The sequence below is a fragment of the Elaeis guineensis genome, chromosome 6 (assembly GCF_000442705.2).
Source record: "Elaeis guineensis isolate ETL-2024a chromosome 6, EG11, whole genome shotgun sequence".
Lineage (NCBI taxonomy): Eukaryota > Viridiplantae > Streptophyta > Magnoliopsida > Arecales > Arecaceae > Elaeis > Elaeis guineensis.
The window spans coordinates 6,061,744-6,075,194 of NC_025998.2; the positions used below are offsets into that span (position 1 = coordinate 6,061,744).

At 38.9% G+C, this 13,451-nt stretch overlaps 1 protein-coding gene across 1 annotated transcript; it reads right to left on the reverse strand.

Annotated features, from left to right (window-relative positions):
* Positions 1-1,021: 1,021 nt before the first annotated feature.
* Positions 1,022-2,637, reverse strand: LOC105047514 (WRKY transcription factor 22). The gene is made up of 3 exons (XM_010926457.3): positions 2,141-2,637; positions 1,918-2,031; positions 1,022-1,837 (listed from the first exon to the last, which is right to left on the reverse strand). Exons 1-3 carry the CDS (start codon positions 2,485-2,487, stop codon positions 1,312-1,314), a joined length of 987 nt encoding a protein of 328 aa, XP_010924759.1. The 5' UTR covers positions 2,488-2,637; the 3' UTR covers positions 1,022-1,311.
* Positions 2,638-13,451: the final 10,814 nt, after the last annotated feature.

Genomic DNA, 13,451 nt, shown 5'->3' on the forward strand with positions numbered 1-13,451 from the left:
AAACAGTACAAATATTGCAAGGGAGAAAAAAAAATTGGGGGAAGTGGACCTAAAATTACTTGGTGGGTCACCATCGCCGTTTGATTAATACCAATTATATATATATTTTTTTTCTGATATAACAATACCAATTTTGTGTTACAGCCAGACTTTAACATGAGGTATGAAACAAAAAGAGAACATCATGAGAAATTGAGTTATCTATTCAAGCTCCCTCCTTAATTTGTCCCCTACTGTTCTCCTATTAAATACTGCTCCGGTTGCTAAATATCAAAAATCCAAAAATATGCAAACAACATCAGCGTTGTAATGTTGGCAAAACATAAAAAGGAACTTCAACATCAATCTTTTATTTGATCAAATTGTAACATATGATTCTTAACTATTATTTGACTGAATTTTAGTTCTCTATATATTTATATTCTTCTGCATATATTTTTATATTTATATGGACACTTTTATTTGTAATTCTATGTATTGGAGCATAAGTGTCTATAGTTACTAGAAACCCGAAATTGAAAGAATTTTAAAGCATCTAAATTTTTGGGTTGCAAACCATCCCAACTACTAAAATGGATCATGTACTGGGGGCTTTTCTGTGGATTGTGTTCATCTTCAATAAGCTCTTCTTTCCTATCCCTCCATAAGTATCCTATACTATTATACTACTATATCAGCGGTTCTTCTCAGACTTCGAATGTCTTCACTATAAGGTCTACTTCTTATTATTGATATTTTATATGTATTATTTATGATTCTTCTACTCCGCAATTACTTATCCACTATACTCAGGATGTAACAAATCATATTATGCCTTTTGTTCTCCTGCATCTGCTCCAGTGGTATCTTCATATAGTTAGTTTGCTTTCTATACATAATATCATGCGCACATCTCATTACTTTCAGTTCAATATGTAACCAATGGCTCTGCTATTTTACCAAAAAATAAAAAAAAAGCTTGAGTTTTGTTTTTTGGGTAGGAATGACAACTTTATCAATAGAATGCTGTTAAAATCACACCTTATAACAAGCACCAACTCTGCTTTAATATAGCAAAATAGCAGCATACAAAATTGGCCCAACTTGTGCAAAAGATACAGGAATAACACAAAGTAGCGAAGACTGTAAGACCAAATGTACACAAAGAAGTGTGGAGAGGCGGGCGTTTTTTTGGGTACATGAGATGGGTGTTAAAATCTTAAGGCGACAAATCATAGTCTGGCGAATGGAGGGACCGGCAATTAAATAGACCAGACATAAATGGACGGCTCGGATGCTCTAGTTTCAGTTGTACCTTTCTCTAAGCATACGTCAACTCCCACCCGCTGCAGCCGCTGCGTTGTTGGTGGCCAGCCATGTGGAAGCGAAGAAATGCTCCGCGAGGCCACCTTCGTCGGCGTAGAAGCCCGAGAGGGCCGGCGAGTTGGCGGCGCCGACGTCCGTGCCCTCCACCAGCCTCTCCAGCCCCAAGAAGACCACGTCTTCCTCCCCCGCCATCTCCATGTCTTCCACCATCAGCATCTCCTCCCCTTCCTCGTCCTCCTCCTCCTCCTCCATGCCCTTCCGCTGCCGGAGGAGCTTGTCCTTCACCGACGACGACTGGGGGATGGAGGGCGGCATCCGGTCGCTGCCGGAGGCGGAGGGGGAGGTGGCGGTGGGCGACGGGGGAGGGGGCTGCTTCTGGCGGGTGCTGCCGGCGAGGGAGTTGCGGTGGGTGGGGAGTGGGTGGTTGTGCTCGGCTGTGTAGGTAACGACGAGCATCGCCGGGTCAGTCCGGCTCCTCTCCACCTGCTTCCTCGCCAAGCACCCTTTCGAGCTGCTGCACCTGTAATACCCCCTGTTCTCCCTCCAAGTTAGAATCTTTAAGCATAATGAGAAAGAGATTGAAGAAAAGTAGCAGAGTTATATAGTCTATACCGGGGATAAGGGGAGCCCTTGATGGGTTTCTGACCGTATTTACGCCAAGCCCACATGTCAGAAGGGAGGCCATCAGCGGGGACATGGCAAACCGCCCTCTTCTGCTGGTTCTTCCTGTTAATTTTTTGTTTCTCAAATACATCAGATTTTAGATAAAAGGAATTTCTCCTTTACTATTTGCTCAGAGATCAGAGGAGAGAGTGTAGAGAGAGAAAAGGTTTACCTTCTTTTGGAACGAGGGTTACTGTTAGTTACTGGTCGTTGAGGCAGCCTCCGCTGTTGTTGGGAAGGGTTACCCTGCTGGGGTGAGGGCAGGGATTGCTGCTGCTGTTGCTGCTCTAATGGTTGCTGTTGGGGTTTGAGGAAGAAGGGCTTGCAGAGCTCCTCCAGCTCATGGAAAGATTTTTCTGTGTCCATGATATCAGGAAAGCCAAAAAGAATGTCCTTTTCTCCATCTACCTGTTCCTCCTTTAGGAGTAGAGGAGGGAAGGAAGAGAAAGGATCTGTTGATGGTCTTGTCAAGCAGCATCCCCTAACTACTGCCTGTAGATCCCAGTTGTCGACGTCCATGGATTTGGATTGCTGAACGACTCCTTGGGGCTTCAATGCAGCTTTATTTGGGCATTAGAGAGGGAAGCTTGGAACTTGACTGCAGGCCTGGAGCGAAGGGAAGGGGAGAGAAGGATGGGAAGGGGGAATGGTGGAGTTTTTAGATATGAAGAGAGCGGGGTTGGGAATTTATATAAATGGGCTTCTTGGTTGTCACAGTGGTGCAAAATGTGAGCGGTGATAGATCTCCGAAAGCCAGAAACCGCTATCCCATGACTCAAACACCGCTGTTACTGTGCAACCTGACTTTGTGACAATGTCAAAGGAGTGAGAAATTTTTTTTTTTTTTTCTGTTTCTCTTTCACTATCTCTCTCTATCTCTTTTTTTTTTTTTTTCCAAAAAGACAGTCTTTTCCGACCTCACCCCCACGCGCACCCCCCCTTTCTCGTCCTCCGCTATTAATAAAAAACAAATTAATTCCCTTCCGTCACTGGGAAACATGTATTGAGAGAGATGATTGTACAGTTACGAAAGAAAAAGCATGCCGTGGACATATAATTAAATATTTATTAATATCAAAAGGATAAAATCTGTTTATCTAATTATACATAGGGATCTGTTAATACTATTATAGATCGAATATGTCCATTAAATCTATACTACTATATAATACTAACTTTTATGATATGTCCGCTCTTTAGATTTGTTTGACCGTCACAATCTCTTTTTTTAAAAAAATTGTTTTCTTTCCCCTCCAATCTCGCGCATTTCTTTCCCTCATATTTTCATCACAATATCAGTCCTTATCCTACTATTTATTTATATAAAACCTTTACTACAAAATAGAATATTTTTTTAAGATTCATTTTTTATTTTCATATTCTGATAAATAAACATAAATAGCAGCGCAGAGCCTCGGTGAGGACGTGGGAAGCGCCGCGGGATGTCATCCGCCGATGCGTGCGCTGGAAGGGAAGACTCGGTAGAGGAAGTGGTGGGGGACCGGGGATCCGGATACTGATTGGGTGCACCGATTCCAAATCTTAAAAAAAGGTCAAGTAACCCAGCAGGTCAAGGTCTGTTAGGCGTGACAGGATACATAAGTTGGATGCTGGATGGGATCAAATCAAATACAAGTCCATCCGTCGCATCAAATCGCAATCCAGGAAGCGGACGGCTCCTCTACCATCACGATTTGACGTTGGGTAATGAATGGAGCGTGGGAGTTGAACCGAAAACCGCGTTTGGAGTTTGGGGCGGGGGACGACTTGTTCGACGAATTGGGAGAGCAGGCACGAGGGTTGTGCAATCGGCGCGGATGCGCACGCAACGGCATCTCGGGGCGTGCGCATGTCGTCTTGGTTGAACTTGAAAGAGAGACGCCTGCAATCGCTTTCACGGCGCAAGAGCTCTTGGTCCTCAAAATTCCATCTAACATGTGCACAAATAAGCTGTTCATCTCGATAAAGTTGGAGAAGCATAGCACAATAATGAAATTGGTCAGCAACCACATAAATTGATTATGGAGTTTGTCAGAATATATCCGACAGAAATCCTCTAATGTTTAAGTCAGACAGAATTTTAAAGAGAGATATAGACGAGAAAAGAATTTGAGAATATAATGATGGGAGTTCCCTTCATCATATTTGGAAGATGATCTTTGAGATCTGTGTTCAACAATGGTGCAATCTTCTGGCATGATAAACCTAAACTACAACCTTTGTTTGACAAGGCCTTCCTTTCATGTTCCCTAAAAATGATGAAGACAAAGACTGAATATATTATAGCGCACACATGCTACTTGTGTAATTCCGTTATATGTATCACAGAAGTCCACGACAGCTAGCAAAGGATAACAAGGCCTTACTTTTGAATTAACTAGTTGTTGACGACTGCCTAACGCTAGTCATGAATACTGGTAAGCCGCAACACTATTCTACGTGTTAGTCATGATCATACTGATTCAGCACCGCCCCTGTTTTAGGTCTTATCCATGAGAAGAGAATTGAGTGACGCCCACTTCCATCCATGACCCACCATAAGCTCTCCAGATCATAGCACGATCCTAATGGTCCTTAAGGGAAGATCCATCCAGCTTGCGTTTGATCCATCTCTCCCTCTCAATGTGATGTCAAACAAATCTTTATCCAATCCATCCTTCCATCAAAAGTGCACCACTCACCGTTTTACATATAGTGGGTTCTAGCTTTGTTGGAAAGGCTAATCTTCCACACTGGGGTGAGTAGTAGGAGCCCCACCTCCACAGTCTCCATCAGCTCTTTTGGGCCATTTTGGAGCCGTTCTCCTAGCAGCCTCCGGATCCTTGAAGATTACATCAGTTGAAAGTTTCTTAGATTTCTTATCAAAAAGAAAGTTTCTTAGATTGTTGTGCTGATAGCGACGTAACTAGAAGATGGGAAGTTAGAACTTCCTACGTTTCTTGTTAATTCTCTGGATCTTTCCACATTTCATGGGATGCTAAGTTCATGGATCATGTAAAGTCAAACTTCATAGAAGAATATATGATGGCAAATTTGATGCATTCATTTGGCTTTCGTTATCCCAATCCACTAAAGGGAAAGAAAGCAAGTATAATTAAGCATTAAGCAACCCGGTAAGGAGATGCCAAACCGGTACCAGTTTCGTTATCAGGCTGCTTAATGCCAGACGGAATGGGACCAAAAGAGCTGATGCCATCTGGGGCACGACTGCAGGATCTGAACGTCGGAGGCCTCGTAAGAAGGTCCGGTATTTCAACCAAAGTAGCTAGCATGACATAGTCCGTTGTTCATTAGTAAATTCAGAAGAAAAATATTTATAAGAATAATTCACTAAAATTCAGAAATCAGTATGAGAATTAAATTATAACTGCTATGACATTAAAATTAACCATCCTTTTATGATTTTCATGCATAACTTCATTGATCTCCTTGTATTGGCCCATACGTAGAAAAGGAAGAGGCATGAAGACACACATCGGCTCTTTTGTATCGACAATGATGTCTATTAATTTACATGTTTTTCATTCATTTAATTAAAATGATGTCTTTTAGCTTAAGTTTTCTTTTAAATTCAGAAAAAAATATTTTTATTACATGAACAATCACAAAAGTGAATCATCTTTTAATCATTTTTTAAATAAAACTAAATGAAAAAAATATATAACAACAATCAATTTATTCACTTAAAATCTTATTTCGAACATAATGATGAATAGCAAATTCAGCAGGGAGACTTATTTCTTGTACTTGTGCTCTTAAGACTTTATATAAGCAATAATGCTTTTTGCGCAACTGAATTGATTAAAAAAAAAGTGACAGTACCTTTGTTGGTTTCCAAGCATATATAGGAGTCTATGTTGAGATTCAAATCTAATTATGATTCTATTTTTAGTTGATTATTAGTTTTAAAGACTTTAGAATTCTATTCTTAGTGTTACTTTATTTAATTATTTCATTCTAAAGCTTGTTAGAGTTTGTGTTTCGATAGATTTTGGATTTTTTAAGTTTGGATAGAAGTCAAATATCCATCCATACAGTGTTTTATTTGAAGAGACCATTGGTGTCCTCTTTGGATATAGAAGATGGTAGAAAAAATACACATGGAAGATCATGGAAGAGTGTGAGAGGTATGGAAACTGGAAAGAGAGAGTTAAAGGTGTCCTTTTGAGAAAGCTTTTTTGTGTGGCTCTTTTTTTTAATAAAAATTTCTCTCTCTCTTAAATTTATTTTTTTAATATTTTTTATTTTTTTTGTTTGCTTTGGATCTTAAGACGGCATGTTCAATCTACTTTGCGTAGCATGCCATTCTATATGATATCAGAGCAAAAGGTTTGAAATTTGTGATCCACTTGTTTATAGTTTTATATGGTATCAGAATCAAATTTTGAGATAGATGGTTCATGTGTTAGTGGCTCTACGTAGTATTAAAGCTATAGATTTGGAGAGTGATCAAGCAATTTATAGCTTCGATCAAATTTATTTGGAGTATGCTTTTTTTAGAGCAGCAACTTAATTATTGATGGTTTCTGTGTTTATAGCTCGACATGATTGAAAAGCTTTCAATAATTTATTTTTATAGTAATATAAACGTGTGGACTTTTATTTGATGATTCAAGAGATGAATCATCATATTGATATTAGTACTTTCTCTATCAATAGGTTTATGATACGATGCTTGACCTTACTAACATCAATAAGACTATTTTTAGTACTATCACTTCTCTTCATAAGTAGAATAATACCTGTTATCCATATTAGAAGGCTCTAATTAGATCTTAATTGAAAGATCAAGATTTATGGGATATTATGGATGAATCAAACATGACACCAATAGATGAGATTGTGAGAAGAAAAGGAATTTGAAATCCATAAAGATAATATGGATTCTTCAAAATTTAGTTGATAAAGTAAATTATCTCTATATTCAGGATATAAAGAAGTCAAAGAAAGCGTAGAATATTTTTGCTATTGTTTACTTAAGTTCTAGCAAGATGATGCATCCTAAACGAAAATCACCTGAAAAGTAGATTTTGATTCCGAACTTCTCAAAAATCTCAAAGAAGAACAAAATTAGTTTAAAGTTAAAGATTTGAAATTGGAGGAGCTTGATATGTTAGAGACTGGATTAATTTTTGAAGACTCAGAGTGTGACGAGGTTGATCAGCTTGAGGATCAATCAAGTCTAGAAAAAAATCTTGAGCAACAGAAACTTAATCAAGTAAATGCTACATCAAAAAATATCGTAATTAAAAAATCTATTAATTCTGAAACTACTCAAGAATAGTCAGGGGATGCTATAATTGATTCAATTATGAAGATATATATTGAAGAATCAAATTATACAAGAGAGTCTAGTAATGAAGCTATCTAAAATCTGAATATTTTATATAGAGATTTAGTCAGCTATGAAGATAAAAATTTGACTAATATGGAAGTAGTTTTAAATATCAAGTAGCAATAGGGATATGCTTAGTGGAGATTATTTTTTATCTGCTTTGCTGTTTGATAAGATTTTTGATACATCAGTTGATTATGAAGTTACTTCAGAGTTCGAGCTATTAAAAGTCTCTATGTAAGAAGATTTCATTTCATGTTCAATAGGCAATTGAATATCGATACTTAAAGCTCTTCAAATGAAGATATATGAATATAAGCAATTTTTGTTTCTAATTTTACTTGTATGCGGGGGGTGACCGATGCTCGTAGTTATTGTAATAGACAACATGATGCTCATTGGGATAAGCCGAATAAGAGATCTCGACATTATGATTGTAGAGTTAATATTGAGAAAAAATATTGTAAAATATCATCGATTTCGATATATGCATCGAAAAGGTCGAGCTGATGAAGGAATATTGTTCAAGCTAATCAAAGAATTCTATTATTTAATTATTAATTTGATAAATTTTTATACATTGTTGTTACTATGGCAATGATGCTATTACTCATTTCTATGCTCATATTTTGTTCTTTCAACAAGATACTTCATAGATGATTTTGGCAAGATGTTTGTTGCTTGCAGTTTGAGTTACCTTGTGTAGCTTCATTTTTTTAATAAAAGTTTTTTGTCCCTCATCAATTTGTTTTTCTTTCAATGTTTTTATCTTATTATTTTTTTGAGTGTTTGTTTTGGATCTTAGATCGGCATGTTCCATCTGCTTGTGTGTGCCCTTGAACATTCCTGTATTGTTCAATTTAGGGGTCTTTAATACGTTAAGCATACCTCACCATCGGACTATGAGATCGCATTAGTCATCGGAACCAAAAGCATGAAGTGATGCATCTGCCAACAAGTAAAGAAGCTGCTTGGATTCTTTCTCTTGACATGGCCAGTATTTGAACTTGAAGCTAGTATTAACAAAGCCTTCTCTAATATTTTATTATTAACAATTTATTTTGGGCCACGTTACAGACTTGGGCCTTGGTTGGATCGGGTTGGGCTAAACACCAATTCGAAGCCTAGCCAGAATTTATTTCATTTGCACCATATATCTGCACAAGTAGACCCATGAGCCGATTGAGTTCAAAATAAATACGTGGGGTGAAAAGATAGAGATTTGGAAACTAAATGAGAGGAGTTTTGAAATGGCTATGTGGTTATGGACGAATCAGTGAGTGGATGAGTTGGTATAACTATAAAATGAGATGTTGGGATAATCGGACCTGCTCCTCCTGATTTACAATCGGCTATTCGAATATGTGTCAGTACTCTATGGAGAACCGTCAAAGTCGGACCGCTGAATGAGTTCTGATTCAACTATGATATCTACAAGACTCATCGTCTGACTTTCTATCTGCATAATGGACATGGACATCCAACTATCAGTCAATATACTGACACATAGTCGGTAATTCTCAATTGACTTTCTTAACGGATCCAAGTTAACCATAACGACTCGATCGATTTCATAATTGATGGTCAGTCGGTATATCAAAATCACCAATAATGGTCAGTCGGTATGTTACAAGCACCGATATAGAGTCGGTATGCCCACATCACCGACACACAGTCGGTATATTAGAAACTACTAGCGCAAAGAGCACATAACGACTACCTACCATGATTATTAGTGGGCATTAACTGTCCATTCCACGATCACATAATACCAAAATAAGTGGGATCTCATGTACCAACCATTACGGACAGTTATACCCAAATTACCTATATAAAAGGGATGTAAGGGAACAGTAAGGGTAAGATACTTTTGGGCTAGATTTTGTCTGATTCTATTCTAAAATATCTGCTGTTTACTATTCTTCACTGATTTAGATATCAGAGGATCCTCATTGGATATAATTTTGGTCAGTGAATTTTTTTTGCAGGTTGCTCTTCATCGGAGTCAGATGCAACCGAAGATTGGCCGTAACATATTGGCGTGCCAGGTAGAAGAGCAACAACTAATTCAATCATGGTGAAAATAAGGGCTCAGAATGATTCTATCAGCTTTACCAGGCACTTTTCCATCGGAAAGATCTCCCACCTCCACCATCAATGGCAGAGCCCAGTTCTTCGTATCCAATTGTTACAATGGACGCACAACAACTCACTGCTTTAATACAGCAGATGAAAATATTGACAGAAGCAGTACACAGTCTTCAACAGTAGCAAACACAGCAGTAGCAGTAGCAGTAGCAACCGGTGGCAGAAGAGCCGGCGACGCATACAGTGCCATCCAAGCACAGTCGCCGCATCTCTCGATGATCTCTTTCTCCATCTCTGAAATGACAATCGGCTCAATATTTCCATCATGTCGAGCCACCACCTTTCTGACACTCCCACCGTGCCACTCGATGACAGTGATGGTCTCCTTCCCCCTCTCGCCACCATAGTGACAAGAAGGGGAAGAGGACATGCACGCCCTTAACTTCCTTATTTAGATCTTCGAAGGATTTTATCCCTGTATTCTTCCAGCAACGATGGCTTAACGACTATGAACGTAAGTTCAAAGAAATCGACCATTGAATCGTCTAACTTCAGGTGGATGGCGGAGGGTCCTCCAATAATCTCGGCATCTACACCACTCTATCCTTCTCCCGATGCATCTTAGATGAATCGATTTTGATTCGATTCAAGATGCCACAGATGGAGCCTTATGATAGCTCCAACGACCCTATCAATCACTTGAAGAGCTATAAGGCTCTCATGATAATTCAAGGGATAACCGACGTCCTCTTATGCTTTAATTTTTGGTTACAATTCGAAATACTGCTCGAGCCTGATATTCTGGGCTCCAACTGAGAAGCATCCACTCTTTCGAGTAGCTAGAGTAATCATTCATGGCTCGCTTTAGCACCAACAGGAGGATGCTGCAAACGTCTGACAGTCTCTTCTCCATCAAGCAGAATGAAGGAGAGACTCTGAGAAGCTTCATGGTGTATTTCAACACCACCATATTTGAGGTCTGAGACTTCAATGAAGATATGGCTATCTCAACCATGAAGAGGGATCTGAAAGGATCCAGGTTTACATATTCTCTGGATAAGATCCTTCCTTGCACATATGCTGAACTTCTTAAGCATGCGTATAAATATATATGCACAGACGAAGGAGCTACTGATCGACATCAATCAGAAGAAAAAAGATCAGAAAAAAAAGAAATAAAAGGGTGGAGCTCTAGCCGAACCAAGTTGGACATCACATAGGAAAGGAGCTTCACCCTACCGATGGAGTCCGAAGGCGAACAATTACAGCAACAGATATGACTCCTACACTCCTCTCTATTCTCCTCATGCATAAATTTTAATAAAGATTGAGGGAGAAGAGTATCTCCATTAACCTCCATCAATGAAAGCACCATCGAGGAGCCACGATAAGAGGAAATACTATCGGTTTCATCGTGATCATTGTCATGATATCGAATAGTGCATTTAATTCAGAGATGAAATAGAAGTTCTGATTCGATGTGGCTACTTCGAAAAATTTTGATGCGATCGTCAGACTCAACCTCCTGTTCATCAATAACCTCAGCATCAATCTAAGGGAGCAAACGATAATCGACCAATGACGAGAGTCGTCAATATGATTTTCTGATGACCAAGAGACTGGGGGGCAAACTCCGAAGAAGAGTCATCGAAAAAGCAACGATATGATAATGTAATCTCTTTTTCAGATGATGATGTTCGAAGAGTACAAACTCCTCATGATGATGCTGTTATCATCTCGACGATGATAATAAATTATAATATAAAAAAAATTATAGATAATGAAAGCTCTACAGACGTGTTATTCTATTTTATTTTCTCTCAAATGCGACTGTCGATTGACTGACTTAGGACAATCTCTACATCCTTGGTCGGTTTCACTGAAGGTGCAGTTAGTATGGAGGGCAAAATTACTCTCCCTCTGACTGTAGGAACCGAACCACGACAAAGCATTATCCTCTTAACATGCATGATTGTTTGAGTTCTTTTAGCTTACAACATCATACTCAGACGATTGGGACTTAATGCATTGAGAGCGATAGTTTTGACTTATTATCTCCTCATCCAATTCCCAACAAAGAGTGGAGTTGAGGAGATGCGAGAGGATCAGCAATTGGCCCCACACTGCTTCATGATTTCTGTCGAAGGCAACAAGCCTGAAGACCCTCTATCGGTTGACAAACTAGACCAGAGGGATAATAAAGAAAGGGACGAACCCATCAAACAATTGGTTTCGATCCCATTGAGAGAAGATGATTCGACTAAAACTATTCAAATCGAATCAAAGTTACCTGAGTCGGAGCGAAAGCAGTGGGTAGAACTATTGAGAGCCAATGTTGATATCTTTGTTTGGTCGGCATCAACATGTCTGAGATTCTCTCAGAAATAATAACTCATCGATTGAATGTTGATCCAAAAGTTAAATCGATAAGATAGAAGAAAAAATCTTTTGCATCTGAGAGGCAAAAGGTCATTGACAAAGAAGTGGATAAATTTCTTACGACATGTTTCATCAGAGAAACCAATTATTCAGATTGGCTAGCCAACATCGTGATGGTAAGAAAAGCCAACGAAAAATGAAGAATCTGCATTGACTATACTAATTTGAACGAAGTATGTCTCAAGGATAACTTTTTTCTATCGAAGATCGATCAATTAGTCGATGCAACATCGAAGCACAAACTTTTGAGTTTCATTAATGCCTTCTCGAGATACAATCAGATCCGAATGGCATCTGAAGATGAGGAGAACACAGCCTTCACAACTGACAAAGATATTTACTGCTATAAGGTGATACCATTTGGTTTGAAGAATGTCGGAGCGACTTACCAATAATTGGTCAACAAGATGTTTAAGACACAAATCGAGCATAATATGGAGATTTATGTCGACGACATACTGATGAAAAGTATCGAAACTCATGACTATGTTCGAAACTTAAAAGAAGTCTTCAACACACTTTGATAACATCGGATGAAGTTGAATCCGATCATATGTACATTCGGGGTGACTGCTGAAAAATTTTTCAGATTTCTCATATCGCAACGGAGAATCAAGACTAATCCAGAGAAGATAAAGACTATTATCGATATGAAGCATCTCAGTTCCAAGAAGGAGATACATCAACTAAATGAAAGGATTGCCGCACTCAGTTGATTGATTTTGAAGTTGCCAGAAAGGTGTTTGCCTTTCTTTAAGATCCTACGGTAAATGAAGAACTTCTCATGGTCAGATGAATGCTGATAGTCCTTCGAAGATCTAAAAAAATACTTGATGTCTTCCCCACTACTCACAAAACCAAAAGAGAGAGAAGTATTGTATCTCTACTTGACAACTTCTTCGAAAGCAGTCAGCTCGATTCTTATCCGGAAGGATGAAAATTGGATTCAACGATAAATATACTATACCAACAAAGTATTTTACAATAACAAGATCAGATATTCGAAGGTAGAAAAAATGATCTATGCTATGATCATATCGACTCAATGTCTTTGACCATACTTTCAAGCTCATTTGGTGGTCATCTTGATAGACCAGCCTTTGAAGGCGATCTTACATCGATCAGATACCTCTAATCGAATGATAAAGTGGCCGATCAAACTCAGTGAATTCGACATATAGTATCATCCACGACCATCATCAAAGGCTCAAGTCTTGATCGACTTTATCGCCATGTATACCGTACTCGATGATAGACCTGAGCACAAATCTGACGACAAGTTGGAGCAAGTTGAGAATCCAAAGGCCGAACCTGAATCGGTATGGGTGCTATATGTTGAAGGAGCATCCAATGCCCAAGGGAGTGTAGCTGGCCTCATCCTCACCAACTCTGAAGGGACTATGACTGAATATGCCCTTCGGTTCAACTTCAAAGCATCCAATAATCAAGCCGAATATGAAGTATTGCTAGCCGCCTTGAAGATTGCTAAAGAGCTTGGCACAGATAACTTGAAAGTCTTCATCGATTTACAACTAATCATTGGATAGGTCCAAGATAAATTTGAAGCCCGAGATCTGACCATGATGATGTACCTTCAAAAAGTGAGGAACCTTGTCCAAAC

Excerpts from the sequence above, each read along its gene's own strand:
- LOC105047514 (XM_010926457.3), bottom strand. The coding sequence starts at position 2,487 with ATGGACGTCGACAACTGGGATCTACAGGCAGTAGTTAGGGGATGCTGC. Across the intron at positions 2,032-2,140 it reads AACCCTCGTTCCAAAAGAAG|GAAGAACCAGCAGAAGAGGG; the intron begins GTAAACCTTTTC and ends AAAAATTAACAG. Across the intron at positions 1,838-1,917 it reads AAGGGCTCCCCTTATCCCCG|GGGGTATTACAGGTGCAGCA; the intron begins GTATAGACTATA and ends GAGGGAGAACAG.